General features: G+C 50.5%; 9 protein-coding genes across 9 annotated transcripts; 5 read left to right on the top strand and 4 right to left on the bottom strand.

Annotated features, from left to right (window-relative positions):
- Positions 1–620: 620 nt before the first annotated feature.
- Positions 621–3,277, top strand: CC77DRAFT_599752 (FAD-binding domain-containing protein). Its single transcript, XM_018532421.1, has 4 exons — positions 621–931; positions 1,047–1,307; positions 1,359–1,724; positions 1,785–3,277. Exons 2-4 carry the CDS (start codon positions 1,119–1,121, stop codon positions 2,817–2,819), a joined length of 1,590 nt encoding a protein of 529 aa, XP_018379144.1. The 5' UTR covers positions 621–931; positions 1,047–1,118; the 3' UTR covers positions 2,820–3,277.
- A 263-nt stretch (positions 3,278–3,540) lies between these two features.
- On the bottom strand, positions 3,541–4,592 carry CC77DRAFT_1026456 (hypothetical protein). Its single transcript, XM_018526265.1, has 3 exons — positions 4,370–4,592; positions 3,715–4,324; positions 3,541–3,659 (listed from the first exon to the last, which is right to left on the bottom strand). Exons 1-2 carry the CDS (start codon positions 4,459–4,461, stop codon positions 3,736–3,738), a joined length of 681 nt encoding a protein of 226 aa, XP_018379143.1. The 5' UTR covers positions 4,462–4,592; the 3' UTR covers positions 3,541–3,659; positions 3,715–3,735.
- An 886-nt stretch (positions 4,593–5,478) lies between these two features.
- On the top strand, positions 5,479–6,608 carry CC77DRAFT_1067660 (glyoxylase I; the record flags this gene model as incomplete). The annotated part of the gene is made up of 4 exons (XM_018529020.1): positions 5,479–5,519; positions 5,586–6,051; positions 6,099–6,492; positions 6,544–6,608. The coding sequence occupies 4 exons, from the start codon at positions 5,479–5,481 to the stop codon at positions 6,606–6,608; spliced, it is 966 nt and encodes a 321-aa protein (XP_018379142.1).
- A 312-nt stretch (positions 6,609–6,920) lies between these two features.
- On the top strand, positions 6,921–9,264 carry CC77DRAFT_599756 (phosphoglycerate dehydrogenase). Its single transcript, XM_018532422.1, has 4 exons — positions 6,921–7,575; positions 7,624–7,752; positions 7,801–8,107; positions 8,169–9,264. The coding sequence occupies exons 1-4, from the start codon at positions 7,233–7,235 to the stop codon at positions 9,160–9,162; spliced, it is 1,773 nt and encodes a 590-aa protein (XP_018379141.1). The 5' UTR covers positions 6,921–7,232; the 3' UTR covers positions 9,163–9,264.
- Positions 9,265–9,421: 157 nt separating this feature from the next.
- CC77DRAFT_1036155 (hypothetical protein) lies at positions 9,422–9,751 on the bottom strand (the record flags this gene model as incomplete). Its single annotated transcript, XM_018526991.1, has 1 exon — positions 9,422–9,751. One exon carries the CDS (start codon positions 9,749–9,751, stop codon positions 9,422–9,424), a length of 330 nt encoding a protein of 109 aa, XP_018379140.1.
- A 245-nt stretch (positions 9,752–9,996) lies between these two features.
- Positions 9,997–10,704, bottom strand: CC77DRAFT_1026453 (hypothetical protein). The gene has a single exon (XM_018526264.1). The coding sequence runs from the start codon at positions 10,578–10,580 to the stop codon at positions 10,182–10,184; it is 399 nt and encodes a 132-aa protein (XP_018379139.1). The 5' UTR covers positions 10,581–10,704; the 3' UTR covers positions 9,997–10,181.
- A 550-nt stretch (positions 10,705–11,254) lies between these two features.
- CC77DRAFT_1026452 (3-chlorobenzoate-3,4-dioxygenase reductase subunit) lies at positions 11,255–13,363 on the top strand. The gene is made up of 2 exons (XM_018526263.1): positions 11,255–11,385; positions 11,516–13,363. The coding sequence occupies exon 2, from the start codon at positions 11,582–11,584 to the stop codon at positions 13,262–13,264; it is 1,683 nt and encodes a 560-aa protein (XP_018379138.1). The 5' UTR covers positions 11,255–11,385; positions 11,516–11,581; the 3' UTR covers positions 13,265–13,363.
- CC77DRAFT_1026450 (hypothetical protein) lies at positions 13,352–14,026 on the bottom strand. The gene is made up of 2 exons (XM_018526262.1): positions 13,670–14,026; positions 13,352–13,616 (listed from the first exon to the last, which is right to left on the bottom strand). The coding sequence occupies exons 1-2, from the start codon at positions 13,819–13,821 to the stop codon at positions 13,544–13,546; spliced, it is 225 nt and encodes a 74-aa protein (XP_018379137.1). The 5' UTR covers positions 13,822–14,026; the 3' UTR covers positions 13,352–13,543.
- A 947-nt stretch (positions 14,027–14,973) lies between these two features.
- On the top strand, positions 14,974–15,717 carry CC77DRAFT_950450 (NAD dependent epimerase/dehydratase family protein-like protein; the record flags this gene model as incomplete). Its single annotated transcript, XM_018535320.1, has 2 exons — positions 14,974–15,012; positions 15,073–15,717. The coding sequence occupies 2 exons, from the start codon at positions 14,974–14,976 to the stop codon at positions 15,715–15,717; spliced, it is 684 nt and encodes a 227-aa protein (XP_018379136.1).
- Between the last annotated feature and the right edge of the window lie 239 nt (positions 15,718–15,956).

Raw genomic sequence — 15,956 nt, 5'->3', positions numbered from 1 at the left:
CTCCAGAAGATTTCTAGGTAGGTGGTTTGAACCTTGGGAAAGCGAGTGTATCTTCGTAGAAGTTGATGCGCTGATGTAGGTAGTTTTGTTGCATGATGTGAAGGCCAAGGTCGATTGGTGGATAAACCTAGGTCTTGCCTGGTTCTCCGCTTGAGGCTCCGCTCTTGCTCTTGGCGACTTCATGAGGCATAGTTTCGGTGTGAAATAGACGACAGCGAAGGTATGTGACGTCGGCATAGCCGTCTACATGCCGAAACATACACAATATGATCGTGAACTACCTATATATCCCGGCGCGTGATGGGGGCCAAATGAGTAATTCTCTGCCCCTGGTCGAGTTGGACCTTCAAAAACGCCCACTTTTGGAACTTCAAGTAAGACGTTCGCGGATAGCCGCTGTTATCGGACAACTGTAGAGTGTGCACCATGGTCCCTACGTCTTTGTCTTACCTAGATAAGATGCGGAAGGGTCTGTCATGCATGCAGCGAAACCTTTCAGCGAGAGGTTATGATGGCGTCGTCCTTTGGTATCCAGTCTTCTAGTAGCATGAGTAGGATCATGCAAGGTTCTTGCATTGAAGAAGATAATACATTGAGGTTTTGACAGCCGCGGGATGCAGACGCATGCTTTGAGAAGCCAGGTCCAATATCGATAAGGCAAAGCGCTAGGCTGGCTTTGGCGCAGTCCCAATCCGGTTAGCCCGCGTCCGCGTCATCTTGGCATTGCGGCGTGGTCGTCAACCAGCGCCCCGGAGTCTTCCCACCTGCCGCATCCTCTTTGCTCATCCCACGAAGCTCATGCATATCGGTGCGATTGTTCCGTTCTACCTCTGTGTTTTTGTTAAAAACTTTCTCACTACAATGGCACCATTACCTAGTAAAAGCTCATTCGACACTCCTTAGATCACGATGATTCTCCTGACGGATTCTTGTAAGATGTGACCATGGCCCATTGTTAGTGATCTTCCAAAACCGGGGAGGTGATCCTACAAAGATCCATATAAAATCTAGATGTTCCGCACCGCATGCTAATGCAGGGTCGGCAGCGTATATTCGTTTTAAAAGGCCGGTCAGCCTCGCTGGCCACCTGATATCGAAGCCTACACATTCTTACTGCTATGAGACTCTTTGGGAAGATAACATCTGGTATCTTGGCTGTAAGCGTAGGGGTGTCGGCCCAAGATACGTTCGAAGCACCAGACTTCAATGTAACCGATGCTCTCATTAGCAACGGGGTCAACGTGTCTGCAATTCCTGAATTGGCAAACTTGGTCGCCCGATCGTCCTCAAGCGGCTGCTCTATCGCAGTAAGTATGCATGGTGTGCCTCCTTTCGACATGTGCTAATTTTCTGCATAGTGTAACTCGCTCGGGCTCGTCTTCGGAAAGACTAGGGTTGCCAGGGGTCAGAATGCAGAGTACTGGTCAAACCAACAACTGGCCATGGAGCCGTACTGCACTTTCACCTCTAGGGAAGCCCTTGAGGTGTCAACACTAGTATTGATATCTCGCCTCACCCAGTGTCCGTTTGCTGTCAAAAGTGGCGGACATGCAGCTTTTCCAGGTGCTTCCAGTATTCAAGGGGGCATTACAGTTGATTTGAAAGACTTTACTACACGCAGACTTTCTGCCGATAAGAAGACTGTTGCTATCGGACCGGGTAATCGATGGATAGATGTTTACCACTATCTCACTCCATACAACTTGACTGTTGTTGGCGGCCGAGTATGTTCAGCTCGATCAATCAGCAAAGTGTACTTCTGGACATGCGCTAACATGACGTAGGCAGCACATGTCGGCGTTGGCGGTCTTACCCTCGGTGGAGGCATCAGCGACCTCACAAATGAATACGGTCTTGCTTGCGATAATGTCGCTTCTTATGAAGTCGTGACTGCGTCTGGAGTTATCGTCAATGCATCCCCAAAAGCGTTTTCGGATCTGTACTGGGCCATGCGTGGTGGCGGCAACAACTTCGGTATCGTCACCACGTTCAACTATGAAACCATCGTACAGCCTCCCATGTGGGGAGGTATGCGCATTCATGACACAAGTGCCACGCCAGCATTGATCACCGCTTTCGAGAATGCCATCAACAATGCTGAGAAAGATACAAAGCTTGCACATGTCGTTTCTTTCACGACGTACGACACCTATCAGCTCGCTTTTACCGAACTGGAATACTTCGTTCCAGTCGATCTTGCAAACCCTCCCGAAGTCGTGAAAGAGTACCTCAGCATTCCATTCATGCAAGATAACACCGGTAACAGCACGCTCGAGGATCTGACGCCTCACCGAAGTAACGATATGCCATCTGGGTTTCGCACTTCCATGTGGTCTGCATCTTTCAAGATGAGCGCCGAGCTCATCCAAAAGATGACCGACTACTTCTTCGAGATCGCACCTGCTCTCCCCGCCGTCTCCGTCAACATTGCTTTCCAGGCGTTCTCCAAGCCTGCGCTGGAAGCCATGCAGAAGAATGGCGGTAATGCCCTTGGTCTCTACCCTGAAGATGGGCCGTTTTTCCACGTCTTGGTGTACATGGCTTGGAACGAGACTAGCGACGACACAACGATGATGAAGGCTGCTGAGGACTATATTCAAGTGTCCAAGACTATGGCTAAGGAGCTTGGAGTCGATAACGATTACTACTATATGCCATACAGCAGCGGTTATCAGCCTGTCGTAGCTGGGTACGGTGCAGAGAACATGGCAAGGTTGCAAGCTATATCGAACAGGTATGACCCGACACAGGTTTTTCAGAACTTGCAACCTGGGTACTTCAAACTCCATGGAGAAGCACCGCTTGACGAGAGTGTGTAGGGGTAGCGTAATATATAGTTTGTCAACAGACCGGCCACATTGTTCGTCCAAGTTAGATCCAGTTCCTCCCACTGTGATTGGTAATGCTGACTGCGTTCACCACAGCCATCTGAGGACAGCACAAATATCGTTACGGGTGATTACAACTCATCGATGTGAAGGCTTGCATCAAAACTGTCATAATTGGAATCCAAAGCCAAGCAGCTGCATGGCGATGTATCGCGTTTTATCAAACATGCATACCAAGTCTAATATCCTGCCATACTTTCCTATGGTTCCACTGCCTCTCCACTTCTCGGAGTTTAGCTTGCAAAGCGCTCTATCCATGCCGCATCTGCCATTGCCTTCTCTCTACATCAATGGTAATCCGCCATATATGATCTAGCTCTGCCCTACGCGGATCTTGCGGTCGGAACTGTCCGAAGGCCAGCCTCTTCACAGTGAATGGGGCTGGTTGCGATTTAAGACAACATCGAACACGAACTGACCCCCTCTGCACAGTGGGTGTCGGGATTTGTGAGCGTGTTGGGCTAAATTGCGGCAGTGGCTGACTCTCCTGGTAATTACTCGAGATTTGGGCGTCGTATGAAGCTATATTCGACCCCGGATCGACCTCATTGCGCGCAAAATCTTTGTAGTCAGCATCGTGTGAGCCGTCATTCATATTCCTTGGACCAGTCGGAGCAGCGATTCTGGGCTGCTCGGGCTCTCCATTGTCTTCGTGTAACGGCGCAAGGGTCCCAGCGAGCAGAGTCGAATCACCATTGCCAACATTGAAGAGTACCTGGCGTACTTCTGTAGAAGTTCTGGTAGCATTGTCTGAGAAGTCGACGCCCGGATCTGCAACAGTCAGCCGACGTTTTTGCGAAGTACTTTGAGACTACAACGCACGTACGGCTAACATTAGATCCTCGTCCTACTGTAGATCTGCGTCCGCAGGCATCACAAACCCGGTGGCTGCGAAATCCTTCAAGGCGTATTCGGCTAGGGCGTCCAGCTGTTTACGCTGAACATGGAGTGCACCACCCTTGATGTCTTTATCGCGTTGACTCATGTTGCTAAGCAGAGAAGGCGCCTTGTTTTTAGCCGTCAAACGGTCTTCAGCACCAAAATTACCAGTAGCAGCATCACCAGGCAGTAGCTGAGAACTTGAGCCAGGGCGTGAGTTAGGAACGTCAGACTCTGGGTATCGTGGGTCTCCTTGACCTTCAGCCGAAATCTTGAAGGCTTGCTTCCTACTGGGAGCGATCCGGCCGATAAGGACGAGCAATAGTTCTGGTTGCAGTAGGCGTACTATGATGTTGCAGTCTGGGGTTTCGATAGTGAGTGTCTTCAGTGCAGGTTTCAGCGAATGATCCTGAGTAGTTCCGTTGCGGACTGAAGGCTTCTGACGCCCTTGACAGTGGTCTTTCCAAGTCATAGATATGAGCGCAGCCTGGTCGCGCAGCTCCTTAGTCTGCACTGGCTTCGAGTACGCTAATAGTGTGCCATTTGGGGACATCAAGCTATTGATGTCAGTAGGGTAACACTACATGGTACATGTGACTTACAATAGCTGGGGCCAGACATATTTGTTTGTGTTGTTAGTGAGCCAGTCGCTCACTTTGGCGATGTTGATCATCGGAAGATGTACTGACGACATGATTAGGAAAGATAATAGCGGGTGTTCAAAGCGAGGAAGGCAGAATGGAATGTGTGTGTGCAAGTCCTTGCGTGATACGTAACAATACACGAGCTTAACGCGCGACGGCAGTTGGGAGCGATATGAATGGATGGTGGTGAGGTGGAAGAGTGCCCACGTACCTGGTGTATGGTTGGCGCAACTACTTTCGTGCTGTCGTGCTGCTGCTAGGTCACCGATCTGCGCCTTCCTGGGGACTAAAGGCGGATCCAAGGTAGGGGGACGCGTCGCAACGGTAAGGAACGCGTCAGGGCACGAGGAAAGACTAATAACGTCACAGGAGAGAAGTTGCGCGTGTCAGTTTCCTGAGCATGACGATGTTCAACGACGAAGTTCACGAAGAGGGAGAGCTATGACCACCTGGGCAGAAGCCGGAGCCTTGTTTTCCGTCGCACGTGCTCTCGCGCCCAGCCATAGATTCCACGCGACATGGGGATATTGATAATCTTGCACTAAAAAGCTTGTATATTCTAAGTTGTGCCTAATACTGGGAATCGACTCTGGAAATATGTACGGTTCAATTTCCACAAGCATCTTGCTAAGAGCCATAGCAAAAACGTCCAGAGCGCTAATTTTGTAGGAAGGTGTAAACTAAAAGATAGCGAAGCCCTTGGTACCTAGCACACGCCTGACCGTTCCGCCGCCCTGAAGAGGATGCGCGCGACAAAGGTTGAATCACACCTGAAAGGTGAACTGTCGTTCATGGCCACACGAGATGCGATCATATTCCCCACCGGGCCAATGTCCGAGTAAATGCCGGACGAGGGGCAACTGGCAGCTCCTCATTGGATCGCAGACGTCATTGGTCTTCAGAAACTCTTTCCCCTCAGTTGCGCTGTGATTACTAGAACAAACGCCCGACTGATGCTATTTCAACGCTCAGCAGTAATAAGAACCTCACGAGTAGCTGTATCATCTGTATTTCGATCACTCAAGTCAAACAACACACCTAGTTTCCTCATTCGAACACTAGCAACCATGGCGACCGATCCGTCCAAGTACAAGCTTAACCACTCCATGTGAGTACCCGCATGGCATTGCCTGCACCCTCCCTATGTCATTGGCTAGCAACTCATGATTACCAGGATCCGGATCAAGGACCCCAAGCGATCAGTCCAGTTCTATGAGTTTCTGGGCATGAAGCAGATCAACCAGATCAAGAACCCTGACGCCAAGTTCGACCTTTACTTCCTCGCATACGACAGCACTAAGGCCGTCTCACACGGCAATCACTGGACCGATCGCGAGGGCATTGTGGAATTGACGCACAACTACAGCACCGAAGACGACCCAAATTACAAGATCAGCAATGGCAACACAGAGCCTCACAAGGGCTTCGGCCACCTCTGCATCTCGGTGGACAATCTACAGGCAGCATGCCAGAGGCTGGAAGATGCCGGATACAAGTTTCAAAAGAAGCTCACAGACGGTCGCATGCGCCACATTGCGTTCGTGCTCGACCCTGATGGCTACTGGGTTGAGGTGATTGGCCAGAAGCCATTGGAGGAGACGGAGAACGTCAAGGACACGGATACTGGCTCATACCGCATGGTAAGTCTTGCCCCGGTGGCTATATTGTGTCATGCTGATAACCACAGAACCACACAATGATCCGTGTCAAGGATAAAGATGCGTCGCTCAGCTTCTATCAAGACGTTATGGGAATGAAGCTCAAGCGCACTTCAGAGAGCCCAAACGCTGGCTTCAATCTATACTTCTTGGGATACGGTGCCGATGCGCCAGAGACGACTGCGAATGGCGTCAACCCTGTGTCGGACAGCGAAGGCTTACTCGAACTTACATGGAACTATGGCACTGAGAAGGATGCCGACTTCAAGTACCATAACGGCAACGATGAGCCGCAAGGATTCGGTCACATCTGCATTGCTGTCGATGACCTGGACGCCGCTTGTGCTCGTTTCGAAGAGAAGAAGGTCAACTGGAAGAAGAGGCTCACTGATGGTCGCATGAAGAACATTGCGTTTGTCCTAGGTAAGTTGTTATCTACTCGTCGTACAAAATGGCAACTGACAATGTGCATAGATCCCGATAACTACTGGATCGAGGTGGTGCAGAACGAGAAGCTCAAGACACGTAGTAATTGGTAAATGCGCGGCGCCGACTACCCGCGTGATGTGCATATCCCACTCAGCAGTAGTTCAGCCTCCAATCGTTGCAGATCACACCATACGTAGCTACCCACACTGCGCGACTTACGCACAGCATGGTACGATGACGGACGCGAATGTTTGCGGTGCTCCAACCACAATTGGATAACACAATACATACGGAGTTACATGACCATCTTTTCGATCTTTTGCCTTTCTCCAGCTCAATTTCATCGCCGATTTCAAGCTTCCAAGGGCTTCAGTCAGAAGTTCCCGAGATTGACCCTGCAGCAGCGGCGTTCACCCCGTGGGGTAAAGGAGTGCGGGGTAAATACAGCCAACAGGTAAGGCTACCACAAAGAGATTATCTGACGCAAGCTACTGCAGAAGACCGATAGCGGCGCAAGTGTCCTCTTCGATGTACAAAATGGAGTGTATTCCTCCTGTGTGATCTGGCATCTGTGTCTCATACTGTCTTCTCATAGAAGTATAGAGCATTGCCTTGCAGTATTACATTAAAACTACAGTAATCGAATACTATTACTTGCCTTCACTAAGACCCTTTGTGGGCCTCGTCACTCTATTCTAGCTAGTTTTTGAGAACAAGCGCAGCCGCTCTTCGACATGGCTATCCTCATGCATACAACGAAGCGAAAGATCTTGATACCCGAGAAAGTGTCGCCAGATGGCTTAGCATTATTGAAAGACCAATTTGACGTGGATGAAAAGAAGGGACTGACCCCAGAAGAGCTCAAGAAGATCATCGGCGAATATGATGCTCTCATCGTGCGTTCTGAGACGAAAGTAACAGCAGAGCTTTTAGAAGCTGCGAAGAAGATGAAAGTTGTCGCACGTGCCGGTGTGGGTGTTGACAACGTCGATGTCCAAAGCGCCACTTCACATGGTATCATTGTAGTGAACTCACCTTCTGGGAACATCAATGCCGCGGCGGAACACACTATCGCGCGTGGGTATTCCAAGCTACGCCAATATTATATCAGCTAACGTGATATAGTATTGATGGCTGTAGCTCGCAACGTTGGAGATGCTTCACAAAGTATCAAGGCTGGGAAGTGGGAACGAAGCCGACTAGTTGGTGTAGAGGCGAAAGGAAAGACTCTCGCTATTGTCGGTCTGGGAAAGGGTCAGTTCAATTCATTACTTCGTAAGCATCTGACTAATGGGTTTTCAGTTGGACTCACGGTCGCTCGCATCGCGAATGGCCTAGGCATGCGTCTCATTGCGTACGATCCTTATGCAAACCCAAACCTAGCAGCAGCAGCCTCGGTCATACTCCGTCCAAGTCTCGCTGAGATTTTGGAAGAAGCTGACTTTCTGACACTCCACACTCCTCTGATTGCGTCAACCAAAGGCATGATCAGTAAAGCAGAACTAGAGACGATGAAGCCAACTGCCAGAATTCTTAACGTAGCGCGAGGTGGTATGATCGACGAAGATGCCTTGGTTGAAGCTTTGGACGCTGGCGTCATCGCCGGAGCGTAAGTGTCTCTGTACAAACTTCATGCAATACATACACTGACTTCGTACACCTACGTTCAGAGGGATTGACGTGTTCACCTCGGAACCACCAGAGCAAAATTCGTCAGCTACACGTTTGATTGCCCATCCAAAGGTGGTAGCAACACCGCATCTTGGTGCATCCACCAAAGAAGCTCAAGAAAACGTCTCGATCGATGTCTGTGAGCAAGTCGTCTCCATCCTCAGCGGTGAGCTACCACGCTCAGCTGTCAACGCACCAATCGTCCTACCTGACGAATACCGAACCCTTCAACCTTTCATCAGCCTAGTCGAAAAGATGGGTAGCCTCTATACCCAGCACTACTCCTCGGCGAAGACAGGTTCCTTCCGCACAACATTTGACCTCATCTATGAAGGCAAGCTTGCCACGATCAACACAACAAAGCCCCTCTTCGCCGCCTTAGTAAAAGGCCTTCTTACCCCCATAACCTCAAGCGATGGTCTGAACATCAACATTGTCAACGCCGAGCTACTTGCCAAAGAACGTGGTATCCTCATCAACGAACAACGTTCGCGCGAAAACGTAGAAGACAAACCCTACTCTTCCTTCATCACCCTACGTGCCCGCGCGTCTCGCTCTGTGAGTCAACAACCCCGCTCGAGGAATGTTTCGCCATCCGCCGCACGCAGCCTTCAACAAGGTACGAACGACAATGATGATCAAATCATCCAAGGATTCGTCTCTGGAAACAAACCCTTCATTTCCCGCCTTGACAAGTTCAAAGGCGAATTCGTACCTCGTGGAACACTACTCATATGCCGAAACTTCGACTCGGTAGGTAAGATCGGATATGTAGGCAACCTTCTGGGTAAAGCAGGTGTTAATATCAAGTTTATGAATGTCGCGCCGCTAGATGAGGAGGTAGAGGAAAGAATGAATGAGCAAAACGGTGAAGGAGAGGGGAGTAAGGAAGCGCTGATGATTCTGGGTGTGGATAAGCCCGTTGGGGAGGATGTGTTGAAGAGGTTGATTGCAGATGAGGGGGTATTGGAGGCTAGCGTGGTGAACTTTTGATGACATTGTTGTTAGTTGGAGAAGAGAGCGTTCGGGCCGATGATGATGATGGTGCGGTAGCAGCGTTCAACATGCTAGTACTGCTCTTGCTCAACTCTTGCAGTTCATCCCATTTCATACATTAGGCGCTTGAATCTGACGTGATATATACAACAAACAACTTCGCATACTCCATAAGATCTTCCGGCCATCTCAACAATAGCTTATATACCCATACAAGTCGTAAAATTATCCCTAATCATCCTTTCTTGAAAAGGTTTTACATCTGACCCTTCTCGCCCTTCTCCTTGCCCTCCTTCTGCAACTCCTTCATATGCGCGTCGTGGTCGTTGACTTGTTGCTTGTCCGCAGCAATGTTGCTCTCGCCATGACTGGCAAGGTCCTCGCGCCATCTGCCCTCGCCCTTTTCTTGCTCCCTGAGCTGTTCTTGCTTTGCGGCCTCGACCTGTTCGGGGCTTCGGTCTGCGTCCTCTTTGATGCGTAGGGTGGGACTGCTGAGGAATGTGCGGCGAGCGGTGAAGGCGACGCGCGTGCTTGGGATGGGAGCGCGCAGAGAGCGGGCTGCTGTGAGGAGAGTGCGTGGTGCCATTGTGAAGTATTTGAGGCGGAGGACAATATTGTGAGGTTTGTAGTTGAGTTTGAGGAAAAGTGAGGATTGGTGGTAAGGTGGAAGAGAAGTGAAGATGTTTTGTTGCGAAAGACGGATCTCGTTGCCGTGTTCTGGTGGGCACCTGCATCGTCATATGCTGTGACGTCATTGCATGGGTTCAAGACAGAGGTTGCTCCACGCAAATGCCCAATGCGGTGAAGCTGCAGATACGCGTCATTTGTCGCTTCGAAATTGAGATTTTCCAATTGGTTTGGTATATACAGTTGTCAGCCTGGAGAAGCTGTTCCCAATGCAATCATGCTGTCATGTGATGCTCCATATGCGCCCTGACTACCTTCAACGGCTCTCTTCTACTACTGCCTGTGATATGCATTCATTACGGAGGCTCCTCCTCCTGAGATTTATACATCTATCCTGTGCTGTTCTTGGGCGCGCTGCCTCCGCCACTGCTCTTCTTGTCTGGTGCTCCTCCATTTCCACCAACATCGGGGCTGTTAGGTTCGCTGACATCCTTGTTTCCGGGGCTAACGTTCAAGCTGTTCTGAGAGCCACCAGCCTCGCGCTCTGCTGTTGCCTCTGCCTCCTCGGGACTTGTCTTGTTAGGGTTGAAGGCAGCGTCTGAGTGTGCGGCGCCGTCGTCAGAGCCAGACTTTGCGTATTCGGTCGATCGAGGCTTCAGCGAATCTTTGTCTTGTGCATCTTTTTGAGCGAAGCGTGCTGGTGTTGTGCTGAAGAAACGAGGGCGGATGACGGCAGGGCGGGCAAAGGTTGCGCGTTGTACTGCGCGTGCGGGCTGGATGCGGAACATGGTGATTGTAGCGGGGGAATAGGTCGTGGATTTTGGGAATGCCGAAAAGCTGAGTCGTGATGCAAAAAGGTTGAAGGTTGAGTAATTGCGGGGAGAGCAGCAATTGATGTGTTTTGGAATCGCGGTGACGAGTTGATGTGGTAGCTCGAAGCTTGTCAACGGATCCTCAGTCTGACGTCAATTCGACCAGGTGCAGCCGAGGCCACTGTTCACGTGATGCACAGCACAACCAACATCCGCACTGTCCTTGTCGAGTGCTCTTACTCTCCATTTTCCCTCAACCGACGCATCATATTTCTCAAATGTATTGATATGTTGTTTTGGAGTGGCTTGACGCACGTGTTCGGATCGGGGAGCCGCGCCCATCTCCGATTTCCGCCATTCTCCCCACATCTGGAGTTCACAGTCTTATCTGGATTAAGCTTCCGTGGTGAATAGGCAATCATCCAGTCAAACACCATATGATGAATCTCATTGCTCGATTATTCTCATTTCAGAAGGTACACGATTATGCTGGCAGCACTAGTTGAGTCATAAAGTATGGCTTCCCAGGTAGCAATTGTCACGGTGTTTTCGGTGTTTTCTTACATATAGGGCGTACCGTCGGCTTACCAAGTTTCGCATCTAGGTCTCCTCCAGGCCTGCCAACTCCTAACTCATAGTCACTTTCCATATATACACCTGCTGCATCGAGCATAGATTGTAAGGTCTAGATCTGTTCTCGTAAATCGGTAACCTACGAACAGGTCTTTCATGCATGGGTCCAGACAAGCTTAGCTCGGATGATATGAAAGTAATGTAAAGGGTTCGTATGCCTTTCATCCTACAGTGAGCCTGTGCCTAAGGCCGCTATTTGTTACCATCTTTCATCACAATACACGCACGGGACGCTATCTCCCATATCTCATAAAAAGAAATCCTCTTACGGCCTAAAGCTCTACATATCCGACACCTGAATCTACTTCGAAATATTCCATATACACCACACTCGAAGTTGAACCATGGCTATCTCGACATGGATTCCACCGTCGCCACCAGACCCCAATACCTTGAAGAACCCACCGCCATTCGCTCCTTTCCCGCTCATCCAACTACGGTCTGGCAAGGTCAAGAAGGCACTTGGAAACGGAAAGATTGAGACGGCTATCCACAAGGCTCCATTGACTGGTCCTGTCGAAATCAGCGAGACGGGTATCCCTAGCGATGAGCATTCGTTCCATTTGCATGGCGGCCCAGACAAGGCGCTCCTTCACTACTGCACGGCACATTATGATGAATGGAAGAAGCAACTACCAGCCTCAGAGCACCACTTCAAGCCTGGTGCTTTTGGCGAAAACTTATCCAACAGAGAAGTCAGCGAGATGAACTTGTGCATTGGGGATTGGTTGGCCATTGGCGAGATCATTGTCGAAGTCAGCGAGCCACGAGCGCCTTGCTACAAGCTCAACCATCGTTTCGAGGTCAAAGATATGGCGAAACGTGCGCAGACGCTGCTACGTACCGGCTGGTTGTATCGCGTTATCAAACCAGGTACCGTCATCGCTGGCGATATGATCACCTTACTTGAGCGACCACACCCGGAGTGGACGGTTGCTAGGGTGATGTACTACCTGTTTAACGAGACCAATAATGTAGAGATGATGAAGGAAATTGTTGCTCTGCCGCAACTTGGCTGGGAGATCAAGGGCAAATTCCAAAAACGCCTAGATCAGGGTGTCGTCGAGGATCATAGCGGTAGGTTATTCGGTAGCGATGAAGAGAAGATGGATGCTTGGCAAGAATACCGTCTGGTTGAGAAGCGGAGGGAGACGAGTAGTGTCACAGCCTTTGTCTTCGACTCCATCGAAGATATCCTAGCGCCACCGCCTGTCGAGCCCGGAAGCCATGTGATCTTGAAGCTTGGAGGAAATCTAGTACGCGCTTATTCCGTCACTGGCGGGAACGCAAAGCGCTTTGAGATTGGCGTTGCTTTAGATACAACCAGCCGAGGTGGCTCCAAGTATCTCCACGAGCAGACCAAAGTTGGAGATGTACTTACGGCCAGTCGCATCAGAGCAAGCTTCCCTCTCGCCAAAGACGCAGACCGGCACATCATCATCGCAGGCGGTATCGGCATCACAGCTTTCATGGTGGCATTCCCATACCTTCAGGAGTCAAAACAAGACTTCCACCTCCACTACGCTGTCGCAGAAGAAGTGCCCTTTCCCTCCAGAATCTCCGCTCTCGGATCCAAAGCAACAATCTACAACAAATCCAAAGGCCAGCGTCTAGATATCTCCGCTATACTCGCAAAGGCCGACCATCAGACACACATCTACACGTGTGGTCCCACACGCCTTTCGGATGCTGTTATTGCGACAGCAAAATCCTACGGTATCCCAGAGTCGTCTGTACACGTCGAAGCCTTTACCGTAGCTACGTCGGGTGATCCGTTCACAGCAGAGCTCAAACAGAGTGGGAAAACTGTGGAGGTAGGGGCTACGGAGTCGCTGCTTGACGCACTCAAGGCTGTGGGTATGGATATCGATAGCTCGTGTGAGGTGGGCAATTGTGGGACGTGTAGGGTAGACGTTTGCGGTGGCAGGGTGGAACACCAGGGAACCGGATTATTGGACGAGGAGAAAGCGGATAGTATGCTGAGTTGTGTTAGCCGGGGTGTGGGCAAAATTGTGTTGGATTTATAGGATGTACAGCGCTTACGAGTGGGCATTTCCAGTATCTTGGTGCATGAACGAAAGCGACCAATCAATGATCCACGAAAATGTGATATAGCATGTTTGAACATAATAAGATTGGTATTTGACAAAAGAAAATGCTATGCTTATAACGCCATAAACTCCAAGCCTGATGCCGATGCAGGTAAACTTTCAATCATCCCACCGCATGTTCAATATCAGATCCTCGACTTCCTTACTGCTCGGTCCCTTCCTCTTCTCCTGCCTTGGCACTTCCATTAGGAAGAGTCACATGTTTCCGTTGAACCACCAGGCGGCTGCGACTGGCCATCCAAGGATACCTGCATAGAAGGGGAAGAAGCTGTACAACAATTAGTACGAGTTCGAAAGGGAAAGGTAGATGAGGAGACTTACACAGTGCTTGTCTTCACGACTTTCTTGGAGAGGTCGGCGGCGCGCCAGGCGTGAGGGGTCATGGTGATGGGGTTGCGAGCGAAGGGGTGGGGCTCTACCATGCCGCGGGCGACGCTACGCCACATGAGACGGGCCTGGGTTACTGAAGGCATTGTTGTGGTGGTTTGGTTGAAGTGTTGGTTGGTTTGGAGTGTTGGGATGGGTGTATTGGTATCGCTAGGATGAACTCAAATATAGAATGCTCTTGTTGTGTAATTGATTGAGCAGAGAAGATGGATCTCTATGCTTTTGGTTCGATGTGAAGATGTGTGGAGTGTATTGTTGGTTGCTGTTGTTGTGATGAACTGAATGTTGGATGGCTACTACAACATGAAGAACACATTCTATTTATCAAACCTACAATACTAACTTACAGACACTATGCTTCATCACAGAACCCGCGATCGCACCACCAGAACATCGCGTGAGATGTGCATCCTCCGCATCATCCTCACAGCCTTACACCGCAACCCGAACGGCTGGCCTGACAGACCAGACCGGGCAAGTCAGGAACATGGAAAACAACGATGACCAAGATGCAGGCAAGACTGAAAGAACCGCTTTTGGAAACGAAAATAAGCACTGTAGAAAACAGTCGCTTGTTTCCGGGACCTGCTATTGGTTCTGGACTGGCTGAGGAGTTGGCTGTGTTGATGGTCGCGAGAGAGTGGTGTGATGTTTGGCGGATTCTTCAGGGTCGGCAGCCGCCGACGGCATGACTCAGGGCAGCTACGGCGCAGAGGTGATACCACGATGGTGTGACAAGTTGACGCGAGGTCGAGGTCTTTGCAAACAGAGATGATCCGCACCCGGCTTATTGCGGAACAATAGAAAGAAGTTGTACTCGTGTATTTAGTGTGTTAATGTACCTCTCGCGCGCGCGCTGGTGTTGATACCAGGTCCACTGTGCATCTCCTAGCCTGCGTTCCTGCAGACCAAGATGTCCCGGACACCTACTTCACATTTGCGAACCACACTGTCCTAAGACTTTTCATACTGCGATACCAGACGCTCAACATGTGAAATCCCATCAGTTGGGTGATGCTTCTCGAACGCGCCACGGTGCTGTTCTGATGACGCACCTCGGCTTATCGTTGCTATCGCTCATCAGGGTCCCGGACAAAATTATACGCATACGGCCGCAACTAAACTTTACGTGCGATCATTGCCCGTAGATCACAACTAATAAGACCAGACTCACAACTCACACTGAAAGACTCATCCACTGACCATCAACTTCGCAACTCAAAAGTACAGCAGATAAAATGACAGCCGCAGTACTAGCAGGTAGCACAGGCCTAGTCGTACGTCGAGCACTCTCACAATGACCTAACACAGCAAGAAATGCTCACAAGGACATCTAGGGCGCAAACATCCTCTCCCAACTCCTCGCACACCCCGCCTTCTCCGCCGTACACGCGTATGCGCGCCGCGACCTCCCGAACCCTGCAGGCTCCACCAAACTTCAGCCCATCATCGCGACCGACTCCTCACAATGGCCTAGCCAGTTCCCATCTTCGCAGAAACCCAAGGTCTTCTTCAGCGGTCTGGGTACGACACGTGCACAAGTCGGCAGCGTCGAAGCCCAGCGCAAGATTGACCACGACCTGAACCTTGACCTTGCCAAATCCGCCAAAGAAGCCGGTGTGGAGACATACGTCCTCATCTCGTCCAACGGCGCAAGCCACACCTCATATTTTGCTTACCCCAAGATGAAGGGCGAGTTGGAGGAAGCCGTGAAGGGTCTGGGGTTCAAGCACACGGTCATAGTGCGCCCGGGTCTGATCGTTGGAGATAGGAGCGAATCACGACCAGCTGAGGCTGCGCTGAGGGGTCTTGCAAGGGGTTTGAAGGGCTTGACACCTAAGATGACGGACTGGTGGGCTCAAGACGCCAGTACGATCGCGAGGGCTACCGTCAATGCCGGAGTGCAGTGTATGGATGGGAAGAAGGAGGACGGTGTCTGGCTTGTAGAAATGAAGGACATCGTTGCGTTAGGCAAGGAGTAGGAGTACGGACTGATCATGGGGCACGAGGTTGCCCGTACACGATACCCTTTTCACAGTTTTCTCTTAGTGGCCGACTGGCACTTATCTGAAGTTGAACCTCCTCTCAAGGTTCGCGCGTTGTTCATGGCTGCGTTATCACGGCAGACAGACTTTGCGAGAGCGTCAGATCCTCTTAGTACGAATCAAGGTGCAGCTAAAACAAGCAACTCATCATCATGTTGTCATACTGTTTACTTTTT

This window comes from Alternaria alternata (assembly GCF_001642055.1).
Source record: "Alternaria alternata strain SRC1lrK2f unplaced genomic scaffold CC77scaffold_39, whole genome shotgun sequence".
Classification (NCBI taxonomy): Eukaryota; Fungi; Ascomycota; class Dothideomycetes; order Pleosporales; family Pleosporaceae; genus Alternaria; species Alternaria alternata.
Note: the sequence above shows the minus strand (reverse complement) of the source record. Positions and strands in the feature narration are given on the sequence as shown.